Consider the following 26,687-nt stretch of genomic DNA (forward strand, 5'->3'; position numbering starts at 1 on the left):
CATTACGTAATAGGGTGATGTGGGAGAAGCCAATAATGCAACATACCTGGTGAACCTGAATTTCCACTTTAAGAGCTTCCTGTAGAGTCTGCAACTCCATCCTCTACTTTCTCCACTTTCTCTATGTCTGCTAATTCTATAGTTTCTTCAGGCCTCTGTTTAAAATAATAAACTCCTCTTCTCACTGCAGCTGTAGAGATCAATGTTTTGAATCATTATGTTAGGTATAAAGGAAATATATTAATGTTAAATACAATAAATTAAAGTAGTTAAAAAATATTTGATTCTCTAACATGGGGCAAGAAATTTCCCAAACAGATTTCTTACCAAAATGAATAGTTTTCTGGGTTTTCTCTGAGTATTCCTTTATAGAACACTTCAAATAAGAAATGAAAAAAAAAAGTTTAATCTGGTCATGAAAACATCTATGCACCTACTACATGCTCAGCACCACGCTACCTACATCCTGAAGATGCAGAGCTGAACGAGACCACTCCTGCCCTGGGTGAGTTGGGAACCTAGAGAGGGAGACTATCACCGTCCAGGACACACTGTCCTTAGAAAGAGACACGTAACAACAGGGTCATACATTTTTACACATCACACAGAGAGAACTGGAAAGTTCAGGATCTCTCAGGGGTTACAGGAGGCTAGGGTACTTTTTTCATTTGGATGAACTCTCACTCCATTTAAAACTTTTTTAAAAAAACAGGAAAACTCCGATTTAAGTTAAAGGTTTACATGTTACAAATTAATACTTAACACAAATACAAGGCAATGTAACTAATGTTTTCCACAAAGTTATGAAAGGGGTATTAAAAATAAATTTATGGCGCACAATAGAGGAAGCAGCTAGCGGTGGGACAGACATTTCCAGCTTTACAATGAACAAACACCATCCTCTCAAGGCTGCCAGTGCGTCTCTGGCTACGGGTATAAACGCACATGGAGAAGACGTCAAAAGTCTAGGTTTGTGAATGTGGACCTTTCTACCCTGCTCCGCTCATCACTACTGCAACTTAAAGGAACTCAGTGCCTAATTTCTCTTTCACTATTTTTTTCTTTTTTCTTGAATGTAGCCTTTGATATGACTTTAGGTACCTTCCCAAAGCAAAGTTAGCTTCTGCCTGAATAAATTTAAACTTTACAACATCGTACCTATAAAAATTGTAGTTAGAGCAACTTTTCAGCACTCTTACAAACAGAGGAAGGGAACAATCAGGAAGCTAAAAGAATCATACTCCTTAGACCAATTCAATGACATTCATAATCTTTATTCTTGCTAAAAATTTTTTGCTTTTGGACAAAGTCTAGAGTCAACCAAAGTTTTCTTAAAACTTCTTTAAAAGCTGACTTGACAGTTATAATAAAATGATTAACTACAGAATACATACTTGTCAATATTAGTTTCATTGTATTTGCTTAACTTCACTAGGCTTGAACATCACTACTGCTAATCTCTCCGCTAGGACTTATATACAGTTTTGTGGTATCAAAATACTCTAACCTAAAAAACAATAACTTTCAAAAGTATAAAATTCCTTCAAACTCACATTTGTGGAAAGCTGGGAAAGGATTATTATACAACAATATTATCAAAAAATTCCATAATGTTAGTATGCTTAAGGGACATTAATTTGAAAAAGAAGACATTTTGATGAACAAACCTGGGTTTTTCAGCTACTTATAACCTTAGAAAATCTTTGGAACTATAATAAATAAACACGAGAGAGTCATTAAGTTCCTAGTTAGACCAAGGTTTTTGTTGTCATGTAAGTTTACATTATATATGAACTCACATGTTAAAACTACACAGTCACTTTAATTTTAAATACTAAAATAATATTCCTACTAAAATTCTTCACTTATTACATACTAGAGTTCTTCCTGAAAACAGTACTTTGAATTAGTTTTAATTTTTCAGAGAATGTGTCCAAAAGTCATTTGTTACAGTATTTGTCAAATTAAGAATCATCTTGAAGTTAATAGGGTATTTTCAACACTAGAAAGGCCATACTTGACTGGTAGTAACACATAACTTCATAGCTCCATTCAACTCATATAAACTCTGGAAACAAACAGGTTAAAAAACACAAAGAATTTCTAATATAAACAACAAAGAGTTCACATAATGCACAGTTAGAGTGCTCACAAATTTTTTAAAACTATGAAAAAGCAATTCACTGAAGAAATAGCATGACCGACAAACATGGAAAACACCCACCTTCAATAGTCACAGAAATGTAAATTTTAAGAAGGTAAGGTTTGTCTGTCAAACCAACAAAGATTTGTAAACATAATAATACCTTCAGTTGTCAAGGGTTTGGGTCAGGTGCACTTTCCTAGTTGCCACTGGTTATCTCTGGGAGGCAGCACTAAGGGTTAGTTACTTTCTCCTTTTCAGAGGATCGATCTTTCAAAAATTTCCATAGAAAATATGTACTTTTATTTATTTATTATTTTTATTTATTTATTAATTTTGACAGAGACAGAGAATCAGAAATTCAGAAAGAGGGACAGATTAGGAGAGACAGACAGGAAGGGAAAGAGATGAGAAGCATCAATTCTTTGTTGCAGCTCTTTTAGTCTTCTTAAGTTATTCATTGATTGCTTTCTCATATGTACCTTGACTGGGGGAGGGCTATAGCAGAGCGAGTGAAGTGACCCCTTGCTTAAGCCAGCGACCTGGGGCTCAAACCAGCAACTTTGGGCTTCAAGCCAGGGACCTTTGGGCTCAAGCCAGTGACCATGGAGTCATGTCTATGATCCCATACGCAAGCCAGTGACCCCACCCTCAAGCTGGATGAGCCCGCGCTCAAGCCAGCGACCTCGGGTTTCAAACCTGGGTCCTCCGTGTCCCAGTCCGACACTCTATCCACTGCGCCACTGTCTGATCAGGCTGTCCTTTCTTTTAAGTAACAAAAAATTAACCAAGAATTGCTAGGTAGAGCATCAGAAAATTTTATACTGGGAAATAAAATGTTCAGGAAAAGAAAAAATAAAACCAAGGTTTAACCTGGAGGTTCTAAATGTCAAAGAGCGCTGGGAGGAGAAGCCTCAGGTTAACGAGGAGCCGACAGCTCTTACTTCCTTCATCAGACTGTGGTCTTCTTATTGCAGACACACAAAGGCGCACATTTTATTTGGCAAGATGGCTCATGTTATTTCAAAAATCAGTCATTTAAAAGAAGGGTTAAAAAAGTAGTGCTGTTATATAAAAACTTATGGAGGATTAGAAGATTCATTTGATATCCTCCTGCAAAAAAGTCTCTTTCTAGAGAGGAATTTTAAGAGACTGGCTGCTGCCTGAAGAAACAAATTATATACATGTATTTACAGCTTACAAAAATGAGGTCAGCACATGTTGAATCCTAATATTTTGGGGGCTTAGACAACTCATGCAACCATCATGTGAAGACCACTTGGGGGCAGTTTATAGCATCATAAAGAAGTTATAATTTGCTAAATCTGTAAAAGTATCATTTGTTATATTTTGACCAACTCTAATTATAAATAACAAATCAGTTATTTGGTAAATATAAATAGATGCACAAAACAGTAATAGCTACGTTACTGAGGTACTATGCATTTCACGCCCAACCGCTCTAAATGCCACCATCAGAAAGGACAAATGCTTAGCACAAAATACCAACGCTTGTACTCTTCAAAACTATAGATATCAAACCACTAGGACACCTCATGGCCTTTCACCTTCAAATAACAAAAAACCAAAAAAAATAAAAAAATAAAAACTCCACCAACCAAAAACAATAATCAAATCCCACTAAGAAAGGCAGCTGTGATGTCTGGAAAGAACATTTGCTGCCCCCTCGCCCTCTCCCCCAAAGTCTGATTCCACTTTCTACTTATTCACTGTATAATCACTCTCAGCCTCAGAGTTTTTAAAATTCCTTTGTACCTTTGCTTATACATCAGGAAAATGGGAACAGTATCACCTACTTCATAAAAATATCATTATGAGGTAAATATCATATGATAAGCCCTTTGTAGTAAACTGTAAGGTTCTATGCTATTTCTAATATAATGCTTTTATTCACACACACAAACTTTTTTATAAACTTCTCAGCACAGTATATTATTGCTGAGAAGATTTCAGGCTTTTCTGCTTTCATATTTTCTAAGAAAGGGGTTTCTAACTATTTTTTCTGGGTATAGTTCTGCTTGGTGATGCATGACCTCTAGATCTTTCATTATAATTGTAATAATGCAGTAATGCTCTAACTCTTGAGTTGACTGTGAAGAAACACTGCTCTGTTCCTGAACTGCTATAAACCTTTGCACATCAAAACTGAAATCATCAACCAAGTATCTTTAACTAATAGTACGTCCATAATACGTTTTGTCCCTACACTGAATCCCCTAAGAAAGGTCAACTCTATGTTCTCTATACCATAGAGTTACTTGGTGTAGGACTCCACTTTTGATCTACAGTCTCAGAATAGTGTTTTGGACAGGTACAATTAATTTTTTTAAATGTAAGAGAGTAGAAAGTCTTGCCTAATATTAAAATATCAGATTTCAATTTGTGCAAAATACTATGTATCTAACATGCTAGGAGATAAAATGATATCTTTTAACTTTTAACTAATTAATAGTACTAACAATTATCATGCATGCTAAAAATAATAAAATTCTTTTAGCAACACTTATTGAAAAGTAACATTTACTAACATGAATCAATAAAAATGACATAAAAATATAATGTTTGTTTTCTAATTTTCATACGTGGCACTTCTTTGGGGCCACTTGCCTCTCTCTTCTCTCTGTAAAATCAGTAAATAAAATCTTACAACTCACAGAAATTCTAAATGAAGGAGACTGAAGAGTAGTGTAAAGAGCACAGTGACAGAGAGGCTGAGATTTTACAATTGGCTGCCACATTTACCAGAATACTATTTAAAGATAAAAAAAATAGTCCAGACAAGCCTGGCCAGAACCATATACATATTTACTACACAAAGGTTAGTTAATACAGAGGGTGTGGTGGTCTTGGCATAACCAGAAAGTACTTAATGGAACTGGAAGTTACGGGAGATAGATTGCAGATCAATTTAAGTAAGAGCTAAGGTTTAGAGCTGTACAAAAAAGGAATGGGTTACCTTATGAGGTAGTGGGCTCCCTGTCTTTAGATGTATTCAAGAATGCTGCATATCATATCCCCCTCTTGGAGATTCACAATGCACATTAGCATATTAAAGGTTCTGAGAGGTCCTGCAGTAAAGAAACCTGTTTAACTTTAATGTGCAGCATTTCCCAAATTATTTGACCACAGAACATTTTTCCCACCCCCACCCAAACTCAGTCATATTTATTCATTTCTGTGGAACCAGAGTTCCATTCCTTGGAATACATTATAGAAAATAATAAGCTACATTTTTTTAAAATGTAGGATTCAATATGCACCCAAATCACAACCTGTTAGGGCTATAGGAAAAGAAATTGCCACACTGGGTAAAAGGCTGGAAGAGCAGGCCCTTAAGGTCTCTTCTCTAAGATTCAATGAGTCTAGCTCATCTTCGAGTAAAGGGCTATTAGGTCTTGATTGTTTATTTAAAAAGGTTCCATGAGAGAAAGGCAAGTAGAATAAAAGGTAGCAAATGCAAGATTAACTGGTTCAAATGCCTCCCTTTCATGTTCAAAGCCCAATTCCTACAAGGTAAGAAAAACACCTCAAGGACCCTAAATTATCAAAAAGAGGCCTTAACCAAATATCTCCTTCACATTACTATTTGAGAGAGAGAATTTTTAAAAACCAAAAACAGAAGTATAGCTTCGCATTATTCCAGCTATCTTGTTTGAATTTAATTTTTTATCTTAAAACAAGCTCTCCAAATAAGGTTAATATTTGTTTGATTCTTAGTCCCTAGACTACCCTGTGCAATCTATGATCTTGAATTAGACATTCAAAGAAATTATTATGTATAATGATTTATAAGCTGTTGAAGTAGATATTAAAGTGGATATCAGAGAAAAAATGTTTGCCTATATGCCCCACACTGCTACTCTCTTATTATTTTTCCTCTTTAAGAATTATACAAAACAGGCCCTGGCCGGTTGGCTCAGTGGTAGAGCGTCGGCCTAGCATGCGGAGGACCAGGGTTCGATTCCCGGCCAGGGCACACAGGAGAGGCGCCCATTTGCCTCTCCACCCCTCCGCCGCGCTTTCCTCTCTGTCTCTCTCTTCCCCTCCCGCAGCCAAGGCTCCATTGGAGCAAAGATGGCCCGGGCGCTGGGGATGGCTCTGTGGCCTCTGCCTCAGGCACTGGAGTGGCTCTGGTCGCAACATGGCGACGCCCAGGATGGGCAGAGCATCGCCCCCTGGTGGGCAGAGCTTCGCCCCTGGTGGGCGTGCCGGGTGGATCCCGGTCGGGCGCATGCGGGAGTCTGTCTGACTGTCTCTCCGTTTCCAGCTTCAGAAAAATGAAAAAAAAAAAAAAAAAAAGAAAGAATTATACAAAACCACACACACTGCAAATGTAATATCAGACATAAAGCCAATCCAACATTAAATTTAAGAATATACATGCTTAAGAGTCCCAAATTTCAAAGTCAAGGTTCCCACAGTTACATTAACCTAGCCATTTTGCACATATACTAAAGGCCATATCAAATTTAACAGCATATTAAGTAATACAAAACACAATGGAAACCTTAACTTTTGAATTTCCTGACTTTTGAATTTTCAGCTGTAACCACTGCATTAAGGACATTTTTGGCACAGGGGACCTTTACATTTAACAGGTTATCGAATACAGGAACATGCAAGCCTAGCAGTATTATTAGAAACACAAATGCATTTGAGATATGGCTATGTGAAATTAGACAAAGATTCACTTTCACTTGGTGCAAATAGCAAAGCCTCATTTCTAGGAAGAGAGCTTTTTTGCAAAAATTCACTAAACGTTTGAATTATTATCCAAGTAGCATCAGGCACACTATGCCTGCTGGTAAAAGTACTTACCAATTTTGGGGAAACTGGCCCTCCTTCAGCTCTCTTGCTCCCTACAAAAGAAGAAGGGGAAATGGAATTAGACTACAAACACAGATTTATGACATGTCATCAAAAGCTGAAGACTGAAAGATTTCTGATTTTAAGAATAAACAAAACACACAAAAATCTCCAAAGCGCTAAAACCCAAAAGAAAGAAAAGAAGAAATAGGTAGTTTTTACAGCAAGTAAAGAATTCAAGAACAGTTAATTTGCTCATTTGCCAGTTTTTCACTTTTCCACAAATTTTTCAAGACAAGGGAAAAGTAGGTGATGGCTTCTCTTACCTAGGTGAAATGCACCTCACCCAAACAACACACAATATACTCTCATCCCCCCAAAATGACCTGCAATGTTTGTTGCTTTATATTAACAAATTGACCTAACATCACTGGCCTTCAGATTAGTCTACTTAAAAGAATTTTTTCAATTAATTTTGACATGCATTTGTTTTATTATAGAAGGCTTTAAAATTCACAATATTTTATATGTCTCGTCATAATTTTAATTCAATTTTTCATCTACATTCTTAGTCTCACCATTTTAAACTATAAACCATGTAATGTAAAAATGACTTTCCCTATGCCATATATTTAATCAGTGACAGAGCAAAAAAAAAAAAAAAATCAAGGTTTTGGGATCCCAATTCAATGCTCAGTGATGCTTTTATCAATTGTGTTTTCAAAAAATTTAGTAAACTCCATTAAGCTGACATCAAGGCCAGAAAAGTCTAGTCAGGCTATACTGTTTATTTTAAACTCTTCCCTGCCCCAAACTTCTTCCTCAGTTAAAAAAAAATAGAAAACATATAAGGTCTCCCCCTAATATTTTAGCATTAAAGTATCTGGACTCTACATACCATGCTCTAAATCTATAATATCTTCCTTATGCTTTAAACATAGTACATTTGTTGACTGATGTTACTCCAATAGTGTTTTCATTTCCTTAAGGGATATTTCAAAAAATCTTCATGTCACCCAGATTATAAATTTTTATTTAATCATGTATAGTCATATCAAACATATAGTAAAATAACTTAAAAGGGCCCCAATTCATGCAGTTAACATTCATTTCCAAAAGAAATTCAGTTAGCTGTTTTATCCTGTCTTTGCTTCAGCAGCAGTACTTTTTTAAAGTTCTCAAATCTATATATCAATAGCAACTTAAATCACCAAGATTAGAATGACTCCCAACCAAAAGAAAAATCATGCAAAAATCTGTAGAATAATATGGTTATTAAAAAGTGGATTCTCACAAGGAAACAAAGTATTTGTAACTATGTGTGGTGATGGATATTAACTAAACTTACTGTGGTAATCATTTCACAATACACACATATATCAAGTAATTATGTTGCAATACCTAAAACAAATACAATGCTGTATGTCAGTATTTTCTCAGTTTTGAGAGTAGATTCTTAACCTTATGGATACCTGTAAGACTCTGTAGCACTCAAAACAGTACCATGCACATAGCAAATGCTCAGTAAGTATTTGTTAAATGAATGAATCCACTGAGTGGACCCTTAATTCTGTTGCAGGTTTATTCTCTTGTTAGCTTTTTCATGCCTGGGATAATTCCTTATGCATCAATTTCTCACAGCATTAATTGTCAAATGAATGACTCTGGACAAAAACAGTTGATTAAGAAGTTAAATATTACCATTTTAGAATATAATGAAAAGGAAAAGACTGATAATTTGGAATAAATTAAAATTAAGAACTTCTGTTCATCAAAAAAAGAGAATGAAAAAACAAGCCACAGAATTAGAAATGGTAACTGCAACACATACAATATAATAACAATGGTTTAACCTGGGATATATAAAACGTTTAAATTCGAAGCGATCAGATAGGACTGGGATTTTAACTTTTACTTATACAGCATTTGAGAAAGTATAGTCACATGAACTCTTCTGAAAAGTCACATTCAGTAAAAAGGCACAATGGACGAACACCTTATCCCCAGGGCATTTCTCCAAAAAGCAGTGGCAGAGTCAATTCCAAATTGATAAAGAATTTTACCACGATATCATGAAACCAATTGCAGGGACTGCAGAATCACATAGGAAATCAAAGCCTGAGAGGTTAAACGACTTCCCTGAGCGTCACACAGCTAGCTAGTTAGTTGTAGTGAGTGAGGCTGGAGAAAAGCTTACAGACCCTGAGATTCCTTTGACTGAGCTGGCCTTTCCACTACCTCGTATTTCCTCTTAACCAGCTTCAGCGCTATTCTTCTAAAAAAACAAACTACAATAAATAGTTGCCAAGTAATTTTGGAAAAGTCTGCATATAATGTTTAAAGAAAAATCATATAGGCTATCAAGAGCAATTTTTTTTTTTTTTTTTTCATTTTTCTGAAGCTGGAAACAGGGAGAGACAGTCAGACAGACTCCCGCATGCGCCCGACCGGGATCCACCCGGCACGCCCACCATGGGGCGATGCTCTGCCCACCAGGGGGCGATGCTCTGCCCATCCTGGGCATCGCCATATTGGCGACCAGAGCCACTCTAGCGCCTGAGGCAGAGGCCACAGAGCCATCCCCAGCGCCCGGGCCATCTTTACTCCAATGGAGCCTTGGCTGCGGGAGGGGAAGAGAGAGACAGAGAGGAAAGTGCGGCGGAGGGGTGGAGAAGCAAATGGGCAATCGAACCTGGGTCCTCCGCACGCTAGGCCGACGCTCTACCGCTGAGCCAACCGGCCAGGGCTTCAAGAGCAATTTTTAAGACCTAAGATCCTTTACGCTTGGGATGGGCTCAAAGGTGTTTGCCCGCCCCATGTATGATACACATGCTAGATTCTGTGTGTACCAAAATTCTGGGGAAAGGACCCACAGCTTTAATAAGGTTCACAAAGAACTTCATATACCCCAAAAACAGTACATTATTTTTAGATGAGTAATTCTTAAACACTACAATCAGAACCACCAAAGTGTTTCTTCTAAAGACTGATTACTAATTGACTATTTGGAAATTGACTTTAAAAAAAGAAAACATTTTATTTCTATAATTTAATAAGAATGAATTAGCAGTAGAAAGGATTTATATATAAATTTTTACTTTTTGCACTATCTATATTACAAAACCTATTTAAAGTCTGAAATGCAAGATTAATTTTTCTCATATTAAGCTGATTGAAATTCTACTCAATTTGTTTCTCATCTTCAGTGCACACTTTTAGCTAAGGTAGTTCAAACTTTTAACACTTGCTTAAATTTTTTAAATATAGGTTTGTTCTTGAAAAATACATTCAAAATATATATGTTGGGGTGGATGAAATTATTTTTGCTTTAGAGATACTATTATGCTAACATAACTTTACATGACTTTTTGCAAACTGAAGAATGTTCACCTCTTCAGAGCCTCACATATAGATGGTTTACTTAGAGCTGGTCGAGAAATAAATCATTCGGATTTCTGATCTGGTTGTAAAATTTAAAATATCAATAAATCAAAGGTGATTAATACATACTTAATTACCTTTTTTATAATATCTAAAGCCTCCATAGATGAAGTATATATATATATTAAATACAAATAAATTCTACAAATAAAATGTTCAATACTACATCCCACTACAAATTTCAAATGATTAAGTTTATAGTGTATGCTCAATCATAAATTTTGATAAGGGGCTAGAATAGCACAGATAATTGTCATTCAAATACACTTTAAAATGTCACCTTATACAGAAGATTCACTCTCTTCTCTTTTTCTACTATCACAAGCTGATATACTAATTTTATATACAGTAAGTTTTACTGCTTTTTATCAACCCTTCCCAACTTCTAAACAAAAAGTATAATAAGATTGAAATAAACTTAAATGCAAATAAGTGCTCAGGAGAAAAAGAATCCTGCCTAATGCAATTTAGTCTCTGACTCAATATCATACTCATTCCTCTTGTCCCTGTCCCTCTTTATCTTAGCCTCTCACAGACATCCCTCTAGCACTTCCTCCCTTACTCTCAAGAAGCACCAATTTTCCCCTCATTACTGGATCATTTCGTTTCTTCTGTCTTTAAAAAAAAAAAAAAAGCTTTCCTTTGCTCCATGTCCTTCTCCAGTTACTGACCCACGCCTATGCTAGCCTATGCTCACATTCACAGCAAAACTCCCGGGAGTGTTAACCAGATTCACTCTTCATCTCCTAGTTCCTCTCCTTTCATTCTCTATTGAACCCATTCAGATAGGACATTTGCCTCCTCCAGTTCTTGTTAAAATCACCAATGACCTCCCAGCTGCTCAATCCAATGGTTAAGTCTCAGCCCTGGCTTCTGTTTCAGTCAGCATTATTTGACCTCACTGATAATTCCTGACTTCTTGAAACCCTTTCTTCTTTTGACTCCCAGGACACCACCCACTGTTGATCTTCCTCCTAATCTCTTTGGCCACCCTTCTGGGTTTCTTTTGCTGGTTCCTTCTCATCTCTCAAAACCTCAAAATGTTGAACAGCCCCAGGGCTCAGTTCTTGGAACTCTTCCCATTAGGTAATCTCACTCATGGCTATAAAAGGATCGCTACACTGGTAACTCCCAAATTTTTATCTCCAGCCCAGACCTTTCCCTTAAATTCCAAATTCATATACCCAACTGCCCACTCAACACTTGTCATAACTGTACTCTTGGCTACCTATCCCCCAACCTCTCACTCAGAATTGTCCCATCTCAGTAAATAAACAGCTTGATCCCTTTAAGCCAAACCTTAAATTCATCACTGACTCCTCTTTTTCCTAACCAATTCAATAGCTAACCATCTTGCCTCTACTTTCAAAATATATCGACCTTAAACACCACCAGCACTTCCTTGGTCCAAGACACATCATCTTTCACCTAGATTATTACAACAGCCTCCTAATTGGCCTCCCCTCTTCCATCTTTTTCCCACTACAGTCTATTCTCTCAGCAGTGAGCATGACCTTTTCAAAATCCAAAGCAGATCTGGTTACTCCCTGGATCAAAATCCTCTAGTGCCTTTCCATCGTGCTCGGAGAAATGCTGAAGTCCTTTGCAACGGCCCACATGTCTTGAAGCAGTTGGGGCCTCTGCTACTCTCAGACCTCATCTCCTTCCCTCTCCCCATTGCTCAATCTGCTCCACCCACACTGGCCTTTTTCCCATATTTCAAGAACTCTCAACAAGTTCCCTTATCAGGGGTCTTCTACTTGTTTTTCCCTCTCCTGGAACACTTCCTTCCATCAAATATCTTCATGGCTCACTTCCTAAAAATGTCTAGGAAGACTACAGCAGTTGCAAGATTAGAATGTTAAAATAAAGACTAAAACTGTCATCAGAATTGTTTCCCTCCCCAAACTTTGAGGATTCTCTTACACCAAGAGTACCCTTTTACCTTCTCTCCCCTATCCAACCTCACCCCCCCCCCGTCATCCTGGTCCAGATAAAGACTCACTAACTAATGGAAACTGTCCCCAACTATCCCACCTCCCAGTTCTCCCTTTCTTTGAATTCTAGGAATATTTATCATCTTTCTAATTCTTCTTAATATTATCATATATTGTCTTACACTGTAACTTATGTTAGCTCCCTAGACTACATAAATACACACATGCACACACACAAGTCCAGTAAAAATACCAGTAATGCCCTGTGGAAGTACTCACACCCAGATCAGGATAAATCTAAAATTAAAAAAAAAAAAAAGATTCACAAGTCCTACCCTTAAGATTCTTAATTCTATTATGTCTGCTTTGAAGCCCAGTTATCTGTAATTTTTTTAAAAGTTCCCCAGAAGATTCTAATAGGTAGCCAGAATGAGGACACACAGCCTTACAGTCATCCATGTCCTTCAGTACCTAGGAAAAAAGGCTCTCAAATAGCTTAAAGCTAGAAAGGACAACTCAGGGTACCAGATCCTCGTCCTCACTTTATAGGGGAAGAGTGGCCCAAGAAGCCTAGGGCACTATCCAAAAGCTACAAAGATAGTAAGAGGCAAGGCCCAGCCTAAAACCCAGATTTACTACTCTCAATCTAGAAATCTTTCCATTAGACTGTGAATAAATAAATGAAAGTAATAAAAATCCACAATTCACAGATAGGCGTAGTCAACAGTGATTATCTAATACTTGACCAGTGATTGCAATGTCCAGGCCAGGGGTCCCCAAACTTTTTACACAGGGGGCCAGTTCACTGTCCCTCAGACCATTGGAGGGCCGGACTATAAAAAAAAACACTATGAACAAATCCCTATGCACACTGTACATATCTTATTTTAAAGTAAAAAAACAAAACGGGAACAAATATAACATTTAAAATAAAGAACAAGTAAATTTAAATCAACAAACTGACCAGTATTTCAATGGGAACTATGCTCCTCTCATTGACCACCAATGAAAGAGGTGCCCCTTCTGGAAGTGCGGTGGGGGCTGGATAAATGGCCTCAGGGGGCCGCATGTGGCCCACGGGCCGTAGTTTGGGGACCCCTGGTCCAGGCTCTAAGATGTGTACATTATTAGCTTCCACACGCTTGAAAAATGTGAGCAACATTAGCTGACAAAAGACTTGAGAAGCCAGAGAATAACTGTGGGAAGGTTTATAAATTAAAAAAAAAAAAAATTACTAAGTCCTCTTACAATACATATACAAACTTGTAAAATCATTTATTTTGTAGTTGAGAAGTATTAGGAGAAAAATAACAGAAAGAAGAACTCTTGCTTTCATCATGCTATCAAGTACAAAGAATCCTTATTCACAAACAGCCATAGCTCACAAAACTATAAATGTCTTCTGAGTCTAATCATCATAACCTAAATTTAATTACAGATCAGACTTAGTAAATCACCCCAGATCCCAAGACAACTCAAACTCTTACCTTAATAATAAGTTAACCTCAGGACCAAAATTCTTGTTATCAACAATAACAAAACAGTACGAGTATCTGTAAGGCAGTCTAAGAGTTTGGGTCTATCTTGGTGTCCAGGGATTTGAGCAAGTGCCTCCTATTAACACTAATGAGAGTTCTGGGTGTAAACTGTAAGCGCCAAGGAGGAGGATCAGTGCCCTGCTCTGCCTCGGTGAAAACCCTTTCCACTGTGCTAACTAAAACCACTGGGAGTAGTTCTCTCAGAAATGGGATAACAGACCCAAATTCCTATGTCTCTAAAGCACAAAGATAATTCAAATAAAAGTCACTAAGGAAACTCACCGGTAAACACCTGATTTAAAAAGTACATGAAAAAGTTAAACTGAAAGAACAATGAACACATTAAGGAAATTTTATAAAATAGCACTAACATCCACAGAAGAAACTAATAAACTGCTGGAAATACAATATCTTACACAACAGGATTAAAACACCCAAATTTTTAAAATGAGAGCGCAGTAAACCCATTGTAGCCAGCAGCTTGCCCAAAGAGAAACACACACCCCCAAAACAGAAACTCCTCCCCTGATGGAGCCCTAAGTACACTACAATCCTTGCTTTTAGAACACAGGAGAAAACTCCCGCTGCACTGATAGCCAGGAATAATCACACAGCACTTCCAAAAGGATAATTAATGATCACAAGCTGCCAAGGATGACCAAAACTAACTAAATAAAAATTATAGCACCTTATTGTATTCCATACTGCCTCACTTCTCAGCAGAGCACCGCTGCACTCACCAGGCTGGGAAACAAGCAGGTGCCTTTCAGGCTATAGAAAAATTAGTGAAACACACATGCACACACACATGCACACACACACAGACCCCACAAACACTAACACAAAGGGAATGATATTCTTTCACTTGAAGAGGCTTAAAAAATGCAAGGCTTTGCTGTAGGCCTAGAAAACTAAGAGTAGGCCTTACTGAAGAAGTTAGAAAAAGCCAAGGTTTAACCCAAACCCACAAAGACTAAAATAATTAACATTTATTTCAATTAAAAGGCTTTGAAAACAATCCAATAAAAAAAGAGAGAGAGAAGCGAATGAGATTTTCCTCACTTCTATCACCAAAAAAAAAAAAAAAAAAAAAAATTAGAATATTTTCTGAATACACAGATTTCGCTCCACAACACAAATAAAAAACAACCGATTTAAGGCCTGCAAACTAAAAATGGCTCCATTAACATTCACATTTAAAAAACAACAACTATGTAGTCCAACATATTGATTCTTTATCATGGCTGCTATCATTAATGAACATTTAGCTTTTCATCTGTACTTTGAAATGTCAATGAGAAACTGAAACAGCTACAATATGCTGGGGATTTTAACTTTTGAAACAAAAAACCACAAAGAAACAGAAGTCTGAAGCATAAAGCCTCAATCGTGCTGATAAGTAAGCCGCCCTACAACTTGAAAGTGAAAGCAATATAGACCAAAAAAAGAAGTTTGCCTGATATTAATGCTAGCCTTTAAAACCAAAAATATGTTCTGTTACAGAAGACTGAAATCAGGGCTTCCATTAACCTTGTTTAAAAAAAAATCCCATGAGCATGGATTTTTTTTCCTAAGTCTCTTCATCAGAGCAGCATGGGGTCCCATTAGGCACCCTATTTTACTTCCACCTTATAAATAACGTTAGCTGTTCGCTATTTCCATGGAAACCAAGTACAGAGAAACCCACTTAAATGAATACCGGTTAAAGGAATAAGTTTTATTTTAGAAAGATTTGGCTGCTCTAGATGAACTCTACTGGGGGATACTACAAGGTTGTCTTAAGTATAATTTAAAAAATATATCTTTGGTGTAGCGGGAGCTTATTTAGGGTCCTATTAAATAAGTACACTCTTTGCACGAAACTAAATATGCCAAACAGCATCATAATGTTCAAGATACCTCTTCAATGCACTGCACAGGGGTTTAGATGCACAGCTCCCAAACATGATGCTTCCCTATGCATTGGGATGGAATAATTACCCCTATGGGTCTAATTTAAACTAATAAAAGCAAGGAAATTCAGAACTAAGGCTACCATCACCTTGCAGTGATTAGAAATGAACAGGCTGCACAACAGCAGGCAAACACAAAACTTTGTTCTTCCAAAGAGGAACAAACAAGAGAGCGGATACTGTAAGTTCCTAATGACTGTTACTAGGTACAGGTATACCAGGTAGTCAAACTTCCCTTCCTTAACATACTATTTGTGAGTTATAGCATGTATTTCTTAGTCAATCAATAAATACACTCAGCTGAAAGAGAAACGGAACGTGCAAAGGAGAGAGTGCAGAACAAGATCTAGTGATTTCCAACTTCCAGTTGACTTAAATATTGCCCTACATACACTCCAGAAATGACCTTTGTTGGTGGTCCACACAAAAGTAGCAGATAGGCTAGTGTGCATAAAATAAAATGTGATTCGTAAGGGGTTAGAAAACGAAAATCTTTATAGCAGATGTGGTTCTGCACTAGGTTAGTGGTGGCTCAGACATCTCCAATAAGTTAAAAGACAAATGAATGCAATATTATCCTAAAAGACAAACAGGATTAAATTTACAACATATGAAAAGAGTTAACATTCTCACACACTTTTCTTTGAGTACACCAATGTATCTATTTGTATTGCACATTTTAAAAACAAAATTAATTTGTATGTTTCACACACTGTAACAGTTGGGAGAAGGCTAGTAATTGCTGAAGTTGGGTAACAGGTAGGTGGGGTTTATTAATTTTATTCATTCTACTTCTGTGCATGTTTTTACATTTCCATAAAAAAAGTTTTAAAAAATCCTCTAGATTAAGTTAAGGCTCTTGTCTCTGAGTAATTAAATAATGAATGAAATGTCTAGTATAAATCTTAAAAGCTACTGAAATTTAAATCCAACAGACATTAACTTAACATGTAACCACAGCTAACTTACAAGTTTTACCTTTCTTACTAAAATAATTCAGTTAAGAGTTCAAAACCACTTGGAGAAACCCTGACCGGTTTGCTCAGTGGATAGTGTCAGCCCGATGAACGGATGTCCTGGGTTTGATCCCCAGCCAGGGCACACATGAGAAGTGACCATCTGCTTCTCTTCTTCCCTTCCCCCCTTCTCTCTCTTCCATTCTTGCAGCCAGTGGCTCAACTGGTTTGAGCATCTTCCCTGGGCACTAAGAATAGCTTGGCTGGTCCAAGCATTGACCCCAGACAGGGGTTGCTGCCAGGTGGATCCTGGTTGGGGTGCATGCAGGAGTCCATCTGTGTCTCTGACCCTCTCACTTATAAAAAAAAACAACAAACACTGGGAGAAAGCTTTAAAGGGTCTGCCATTTTGCAACTACTAACTAATGAAATATAAACAATCAATACATAAGAAGGCATCATGGTTATATTTTGTATTTTACAAAAATAAAATTCTACTAGCCCTCTCAATTACTAAATCAAAATAATTTCAGAATCAATAACACCAACATTTTCAATTTCCTCTCTAACAATCCACAGGGCTGTGGAGGGCAATCTAATAAATTAATGCTTCCTATTTCCTCTACCTTAGGTAAGTAACAAGGCTGCCCTTTTCCCCACTATGCCCCATCTCACCCCTACCAGAAAATACAGCAACTTCTGAGGTAAAAAGGTCTTCATCTATTTTCTCCCTTAGTCCAGATATAAAATGTTTCATAGTTACTTCACAAGTGATTTTTGGCTATCCAATATCCAACTCCTGGCCAAGGGCCCTAATGGGGAGGTACACAAACTGTTAAAGCCTTAAGTCTTGATAACAACTTTTTGTTTAAAAACTAATCATTACAGTGGTGCTTTCTTTGTTTTTAAGAGAAACAGACTTAGATGGTGGTGACTTTGGAGGAAATGATGAACAGCAGCCTAGTGGGGGTAGGGTACGCAGAGAAGAGACAGCAAAGAGAGAGCAAGGAAGAGGGGAGGAAAGAAAATGCAGGGCGCGTGCACGTGGATGGCAGCATCTCTCTATGAAGCAGCTGCATACCGCTGAGCCGGATAGTTCCTGCACACGTGTCATGTAAGGTTAGCCCTGTCACATGGGGCCCCGCCTTTTACAAATCAGGCAGGGGCAAAATAATTTTCAAAATAGTGTAATTATTTAAATCAATCCCAAAGACCCCATAAAATCTATTTCTAACACCTGTATTTATTAAAATGAAATAACTTCTAAACTTTTTACAGTTCCATTTACCTAAGAGAGGCAAATTTTATAGGCCCTACAAACAGGCTGAAGAAAACTTAATACCGTACACATGCCATGCTAATTCTAAAACCGCAATGTTTTAACTTACTGACCACTCTAGCTATTGTAAAGTAACATTACAATTTTTTAAACTGAAAGAAAACTATACAGCCTGCTATAACATTGCTTAATTTCAAAAATATGCGTTGAGCTAAAATAAAGTACAGCACTTTATCAAAACAAACTTGTTGGAATTTCTACTCAGAGAGCAGAAACAATATTTTAAGAACACAGACAAAAATAAAATATAGTCAATACTTCTATCCTCCAACAAGACCTTTGTCAAATGGTGCAGTTGGGTAAATGAGAACAAAAGTTAATGGAAGCTATTACAATTCACCCTTGAACAATATGGGTTTGAACTGTGCAGGTCCAACTTATACAGGAGTGGAAAAAAAATCCATACATTGGTAGACCTGTGTAGTTACAACCCGCGATGCTCAAGGGTCGACCATATTCTACTTTAACTCAAATGCTCACCGGGGATAATACACAGTATAGCATATTCAGGATGTTTTGAGAAGCTATTCCAAATACAGCTGCTGAATCCTAGAAAAACTAAAAACTATACAAAGATCAAAATCGTTTCAGATCCAAATTAGTAGTGAAAGAATAAAATTGATTCTATTTTACTCTTAATGACCATTCCCCCTTCCTCAATTATTGGTTTTGCTTATCAGATAGATAGATAGATACATACATACATACATACATATGCATATAAACATACTAATGCATATGTTAAAAACACATTTCTTTAAAAAAAACTTAATTCTGAGATCACTGTAAGACAGAGAGTTAGAGTGGCTTTTATCACAATCAACTTGTTCTTGGGCCCAGTTTCTAGACTCAATACAGGTAACACAGGACAATTAAATATAGAAAGAAAATAATGATTACCATAAGAAAAGATCAGGCAGTGATGAAAGAAAATTTCACAAAGCCAAAATACTCCAAATCAAAAGGCATCATATAAAACTGTATCCATCATTACCAGAAAACATTTGTGTGCTACTTTTCTATCTCTGGGGTTCTACAATTGTTTCCATTACTTACTACACCCAGACATATGCTCTCAAGGGTTAAACACACACACACATTCACAATTTGTCCTGAGCAGTAGACCCACTGGACTGAGCAGTTAATGACCCAATGGACTGACCAGTTGATTAGTATTTTGCAGTTTTGAGTTACAATGACTAGTGACTAGTCTACTACTTACTATCTTGATGCTAAATGATCTACTGTAAGCTGCATCAATATCTTGATACAAAAGAAAAAGCTATATCACTAAGGGTTTTAATAACTATAAAGTACTCTGAAATACTTTTTAAAGTCTGTTAAATCTGACATATTCCAATTTATTTCCTATATCTCTTGGAGGTATTCACAAACAAGAACTCATTCGATACCCTTTCCCAACCACACCTTTTCTCACTGTGACATTGCAGGAAAATACTCTTCTTTCCAGCTAAGTTGTTCCCATGTTTACTCTTTTCCCATAAACTTTTAGTGGGACTGTAACACTAACAATGATAACAGCAGTTATCGCTTATCAAATGTCTTAAGATTTCCCCATTTTATCTTCACATCATTCCAAGGAGGTTGGTACGATCATCCTATAGCACAGATAGAGAAAATGAAGTCCAAGTGAACAGCGCAGTGTTTGGTATACAGCATGTACGGGAGAAATCTTTTCGGAAGGGAGCTAATTAGACCAAGGTCACACACTCAACTTTAAGTGGTTGTACTGACAGTCCAATCCAGAGGTCAGACCCAAAGCTAAGGTTCTTTTCCCACTATGCAACCTCTGTCTCAAGCCTTGAGAAGAGAAGGAGTACAGAATTAAAGGTAAGTAATGTTATCAAATAATAGCAACACTTTACTTAGCACTTACTAGGAGTCAGGTACTTCTTATAATAAACACATTAACTCATTTATTCCTCAGAGCAACCTCAGAAGGTAGGTACTATTATTTATTCATATTTTACAGATGAAGAAACGGAGGCAGAGGCACAGAGTGTGAAGTGATTTGGCCATGGTCACAGGGCTAATCCAGGGCAAAACTAGGCTTTGGGCCCACACAGACTGGCTCCAGCTCCAGCTCCAGCGTAGATGCTCTTAACCACTGTGCTGTACTGCCATGCTAAAATCTTCCCTCCATTCGAATTGCATGAAAATGGGACTTTTGACCTTTTCAACAAAATTACTAAAATGTAAGCCTTTGTACTTTGACTGAGAGAAAACTGTAGTGCTTTTCTAAGCATGCGCACCAGTCTTCTTTACAGGCCTACAGGATATGCCCCTGGTGATTAGATCATTACACTGTTCAGGAAGTCGCACACTGTAAATCTGGTTAAGAGCCCCCAGCCCATCTCTCTGCACACTCAGACCCACACTAACCATGCACTGAAAGGAACAGGCAATTCAGTGATGTCCCAGTGCAATCTTCTATAAAATGAATGTCACTCTTGAAGTATCCAAGTGTGTATATAGTACCCTTCCATCACCCTTTCTTCTCCTTCCAAACACCATTAAAAAATACCACAAAAGGAATGAATGAATCTAAGCTACTTAAAAATCATAACAAATGTCCAATGATAACTACAAATTTAAATGAGGAAAAAATGCAAAATTTTCATAGTTTTGCAATTTGTCCAAATTCTACATTCAAAAACCACTAGGCCTCTTTGAAAGACTCAATTCTTAGACTACCTTATTACCATAAATGTACCTTGAAGGGTGCTGAGAAAAGCCCATTTTTGCCTCAGATTCTGAATATCTCACATTCATATTTAAGACAGGACTCATTACTGTTGCATTACAAGTTATGGGGCTTTTTACCCTAATGTCTATAAGTATGACAATGTATTTAATTACATAAATAAAATAATAAGCATGGACTTAATATTTGTATATTAACATGTAACATATGCAGAAAACAAATATATAGGACAGGACTGGACCTAGAAGTACTGAGAACTTGACACAATGAGAACAGGAACTATTGCAGCTCCTTCCATTGACATCGTAAAGTTGCCACATTTTCTGGGCTCTCTTTTGAATTAATGTGGCATCTGTTCCAAGTACAGCATGCTAACATTTTACTAAAAGATATTTCCATTCTACATTTGTATCTGGTTTGCTTATTATTTGAACTACTGTTTTATTTCGGTGGTCATTATTTCTTTATACCAACTTGTCAATTTGGCATTCATCATCTATCTCCCCTGAGCACAAAAAGGGTGGGGAGAAACCATCAGCTTAAAACCCTCTAACAGCAATAATTACAATATGCTTTGCATATAGATTAAATAAAGAAAATAAGCAGCACAAAGATTTTTGTAGGCTTTTTAGTATCGGGTCCTGATAAGTTAACGGCATCTGTTCCTTTCAGTAAAAGAATTCTGCTCTGAGGTACCCAAGGGTTGTGGGGAGAGGGGGAGGAAGAGAAGTAAACAAATATAAATACAATAATTCAAGTTACAAAGTTTGGTCTCGATGTAATGAGGATTTCAATAATTTTCACATATCCAACTCTATTGACTGGTAATTGCTTTTTAAAACATCCTCAAAAATGCTGCAGCAAAAAGCCAAATACAACCAGTTGTATTTAACATGCATGCTGCATACTCCACAATGTTACGTCACATCAGGCACCGAGAAGACGCTTACCAAGCTATCCTGCATTCTATAAACTGCCTAACGACAACAGTAAAGGCCCTGCCATCTCCACAGTGGGAGTAGGAGCTGTCAGGGTAGGCGGCAGCCCTTCCCCTTTGGTCCATTCTGAAAGAAACAAATAAGGCTTCCATTTCTTTTAAGCTCACCTCTCTCAAGGCCTTTACTCTCAATCTTTCAGCCTTTCTCAGAAAGAAAAGCTGTTTCTTTAAAACTAAAATTCTGCAAAAGATCACTCCAACTTAAAAGCCCTGCATCTTGTGCCAACTACCTCCAGATGTCCCCATGGCTTCCTCTTCTGTAGAAGAATGGCCTAAGTGGGCGCACCCACCCTGGGGAAGGAAGGGGGCCATGGGAAAAATTATTTCAACTTATATTTTTAAATCCCACCCTTTTTAAAATTTTACATTTCCTGTACATTTTATAACATATGTAAATACTAGGTTCAGAAAACCATATCAAAATATACATTTACTGGTGGCCATAATTTTTGCAAGTTTGAAGACTACAGGTTAAGAAGACTGAAACTAGCCTGACCAGGAGGTGGCACAGTGGATAGAGACACCGACTGGGATGCAGAGGACTCAGGTTCGAAACCCCGAGGTCGCTGGCTTGGGCAAGAGGTCACTCGCTCTGGTGTAGCTGCCCCCTCTCCCCCTCCCTGGGTCAAGGCACATATGAGAAAGCAATCAACAAACAACTAAGGTGCCTCAATGAAAAACTGATGCTTCTCATCTCTCTCCCTTCCTGTCTATCCCTTTCTCTGTCTCTGTCAAAAAAAAAAAAAAAAAAAAAAAAAGGAGAGACCGAAACTAAAATAAGAGAGTCAGGAAAACTAGGCTCTGACACTAGAGCTTCCTCACATTCTTGTCTCTGCCTGTTTTATCATCCATGACATAAACAGACCCCTTTATACACTTATAAGACTATTAGGAGAAATGATAAAATACTATAGGGAATAGTCTAAGCACACAAAATGAAAGGCACGAATGAATGCTACCAATGAGAAATACTCTGAACTTACTTGTTAAAACTTTGACTACACTATAGTTTAAATAAACTGCTAACGTCTTATCAGACCCAATTCTTAGAAGGCCAGGCTTCAGCACTTCCCTAAATTTGGGTCTAAGGAAGCATAAAGCACCTTAGATACAATGAGTACATTTCTAGTATTAGAAAGACTTTTTTATTACTTCTATAATGAAAAAGTTATTACCTCTAAAATTTTTTAATTTAAAAATTACAAAGGTGAATTATGACTAATAACCTTAGTAAAAAGTTAAAACTCTCAAACCCAAAATCAGGAGATTATATTTAATGCAGATTATAAAACCCTGAGTGTGTTTTTTTTTATATAATGCCAGAAAAAATAAAAAACAAATTACTGGCACTCAATAAATTACTGGCACATCCAATAATTTACCTTTTCTTTTTTTACTGCTTTAAAAAGTGCTAGGTTACCAGTATAGCATTTGGTGATGGCTGAGTGAGTAAGGACAGGGATGGGGGTGAGGTCGGCCAACAGTATCACACATGAAGATGTGAGTACTAAGTCCTATGCTGGGTGCCTGTACGCTGATTAAGCAGTACTGGTTTGAATTTCTATTAATTAAAACATTACAAGTATTTTCTTAAAAATCCTATTTCACTTTGTAAAAACTGAATGAACAGCTCCTAACAATCCAGAAGACAGACTACCACTTTAAAAAATTATCTGAAACCACATCTCTTTATAAGTAGCTACCAGAATAACCTAGCAGAATTTAATTCTGAAAATGATGCCTCCTAAATTACTTGTGCAGGACAGAAAACAATGTCATTTTAAATTGGTTAACATTTTGTAAAGTTTTAAAGATAACAATGACCATCTCTAAGGCATTAGGCACAAATTAAAAGTACTTAAAATGTTTTTAAAGCACATTTTTGCCCATAGGTAATAATAATTCTAGGGCATTAGGTTTATAATCGTAATGTATAAATTTTACCCACCTCTCTCCTTCCAACCTCACTCCCACTTCCTAACAGAGCCTTATTTTTAAAAAGAGCAAATTTTTAAAAGTTACCTGAAAAAAGTAGATTTCAAGAGAATATCATGGTATAATTCTATTTATTTTTAAATCTATATATGATACAGATTGAAATGTACAGGAAAATTTAAAAGCAGAATGAGAATGGGATAACTTTAAATTTCTACTACTTTATATATATCTAGATTGCTAGAAGTACTTTCATAACTCAGATGTACTGCCTTCATAATATTTCTTAAAAGGATCTAGTTATTATCAAATCCTCTAAAATGTTGATATTCACATAGGACTAACTGAAACAGCGAATGTAAACTATGTATTTGCATCTAATAAGAAAATGTATAAAATAACCAATCACGCTCAAGTGCCCAACTTCCAACCTTTAAGAAATAGGAGACCCTACTTCCTCTAGGAAGTAGGTGTTCTTGGCGATAGGCATATCCCAAATGCCTTCACTTCGTCTCCATTCCAACACACAGTATTTTCAAAATATTCAAGCTAATCCAAACCAAAATTAATGTGAAACATTCTCCAAATGATACTTCATCACTGTGACCATTTCAGCAAATTGAAAACTTCTTTAGTAGTTCACTTTCTATGGGAATCGCACAGTTTACTACAGCATTATGACTTAAGAGGAGAGGCTCTGGAATCAAACCTGGGCTTAAATTTAGATTCTATCATTTCCTCCCTTTGTGATTCAGGAAAGACTTTATCTCCTCATCTGTAAAATGGGGGTAGGTAATAATAAATCCTCAGAATATTGCTGTGAGGATTAAAATTAAATGAGATCCTATATGTAAAAATGCTTATTAGCACTATACATAATAAATACTCAGTAAATGTGGTTAGTTATTATAACAACAGATAACCCTAAGATATGAAAACTGTTCACAATTTGCCAAACATTGAGTCTTATATCTATGCCATTTCTCTAAGAATATAAATATTTGTCTGTTTATATAATACATAAAAATGTCTTTCAACATGCAAGTCCATAATTAAGATATTCCATTACAACACATCAGTACATTTATGTGTATACACCCACACACACACAGACACATCAGCACATACTGTCAAGAACTACGCTATAAACATGTTAAGAACTTGTCTATTGGTCATGGTTGGGGAGTTGGGGGGATCACCAATTATGATTCTAAGTCATATATTTATATATATTTATATATTTAAAATAATAATATCATTAACACGACATAGACAGAGATCTTAAAAGCTACCCATCTATCAGTAATTAAAAACTCAAATTATATATACTACTCTAGTCTATAAAGTGCATTCATGAGTATTACCTTGTCTAATCCTTTTAAACAGCATGGTGAAGCAGGCTTTTGCTCCTGTGCCCATTTTAGCACTGAAAACTCAATCCCAGCAAGGCTAAATTTCCCAGAATGCATAGCTAGTGACAGGCCTGGTCTTCACGCCAGGTCTTCTGACATCATCACGACTGTTTCATTTACACTGGCCTGGGACATGTCATTTTTTAAAAAGACAGAAAATTGTACACAGTAATTTAGTCATGTCAGAGGACTCCACAAAGAATTACATGTCTGCCAGTTGTACTCTCATTTCCTCTCCTTATTTTCAACTCTAGTATTTCAGGAATTTCTTGAATACATATAAGTATAAAATGTAGATAAGGAGAATTCATTCAAACCTGCACTGGCCAATTAACACCAGAGACCACTTTCCCCTTATATTTGGCCCTTTTTAACTTCTCTGTAACAACTGAATTTATTTTGTTTTACTATTAGGTCTTAAAAAGACAAGTTAATATAAAATAAATCAAACCATCCATAATGTGGATGCATGTAAGACCAGATTCCATAAATTTTGACACATCTAAAAAGTTATTTAACGTCTAATATACAAACATTAAGAAATTTCAGTTCACATTTATGGGAGGGTAGTATGGTTACAGTAGTTTGGTTTGCTGTGCAAACAAGTGCTTAAGTAATTACTACTAAAAACAGAGTTGTTGTTTTTTTTGTTGTTGTTGTTTTGTATTTTTCTGAAGCTGGAAACGGGGATAGACAGACAGACTCCCGCATGCGCCCGACCGGGATCCACCCGGCACACCCACCAGGGGGCGATGCTCTGCCCCTCCGGGCGTCGCTCTGTCGCGACCAGAGCCACTCCAGCGCCTGGGGCAGAGGCCAAGAAGCCATCCCCAGCGCCAGGGCCATCTTTGCTCCAACGGAGCCTCGCTGCGGGAGGGGAAGAGAGAGACAGAGAGGAAGGAGAGGGGGAGGGGTGGAGAAGCAGATGGGCGCTTCTCCTGTGTGCCCTGGCCGGGAATCGAACCCGGGACTTCCGCACGCCAGGCCGACGCTCTACCACTGAGCCAACCGGCCAGGGCCTAAAACAGAGTTTTCTTATATGAATACAGCATCCCTCAGCAATAACATTCAAAGAACTCTGCACAAGGGAAAAAGCTGGAGTAGATACTGGCCAAACAGGCAAGAAAAGCTTTTCCCTCAATCTGCATACACTCAAATTAAGGCACATACATAGCAATTCATTCTGACTTATTTCAATATTCCCAGGTGTCCCTTTCTCTCCTCAAAAAGCTAAAAGGGACCAGCCATGCAGATAAAAATATCCTACAAATTCAAGAGCCTAAAAGAAGTTAGAGCAGCCTAAAAGAGAAAAAGAATGTAAAGACATGATTTTTTTTGAACCTAACATTTTAAGTACAACCCACAGACTTGAAACTACATTTTCTTTCTGAGGCTGCTCACTGGCCTCAATTACATCAATCCTGTAACACTGTGAACTGTGGTGATAGATTGGTTCATGCCTCTAAACACAACAAAATTTTTCCA

The 26,687-nt window shown here is 37.1% G+C and overlaps 1 protein-coding gene across 13 annotated transcripts in view; it reads right to left on the reverse strand.

Annotated features, from left to right (window-relative positions):
* PHF21A (PHD finger protein 21A) overlaps nt 1-26,687 on the reverse strand; it is a 177,476-nt gene that overhangs the window by 141,684 nt on the left and 9,105 nt on the right. For 7 of the 13 annotated variants that reach the window (XM_066251380.1, XM_066251378.1, XM_066251379.1 and 4 more), the window contains 2 exons: nt 6,983-7,023; nt 47-190 (listed from right to left, as the gene is read on the reverse strand). In XM_066251380.1, coding sequence (XP_066107477.1) covers nt 47-100 — 54 coding nt within the window. In that variant the 5' untranslated portion in view covers nt 101-190; nt 6,983-7,023. Of the gene's footprint in view, nt 1-46; nt 191-5,120; nt 5,248-6,982; nt 7,024-26,687 lie in introns of all 13 variants that reach the window. The other 6 variants (XM_066251368.1, XM_066251369.1, XM_066251373.1 and 3 more) reach the window with 2 other exon arrangements.

This window comes from Saccopteryx bilineata, chromosome 1 (assembly GCF_036850765.1).
Source record: "Saccopteryx bilineata isolate mSacBil1 chromosome 1, mSacBil1_pri_phased_curated, whole genome shotgun sequence".
In the NCBI taxonomy this organism is placed as follows: domain Eukaryota; kingdom Metazoa; phylum Chordata; class Mammalia; order Chiroptera; family Emballonuridae; genus Saccopteryx; species Saccopteryx bilineata.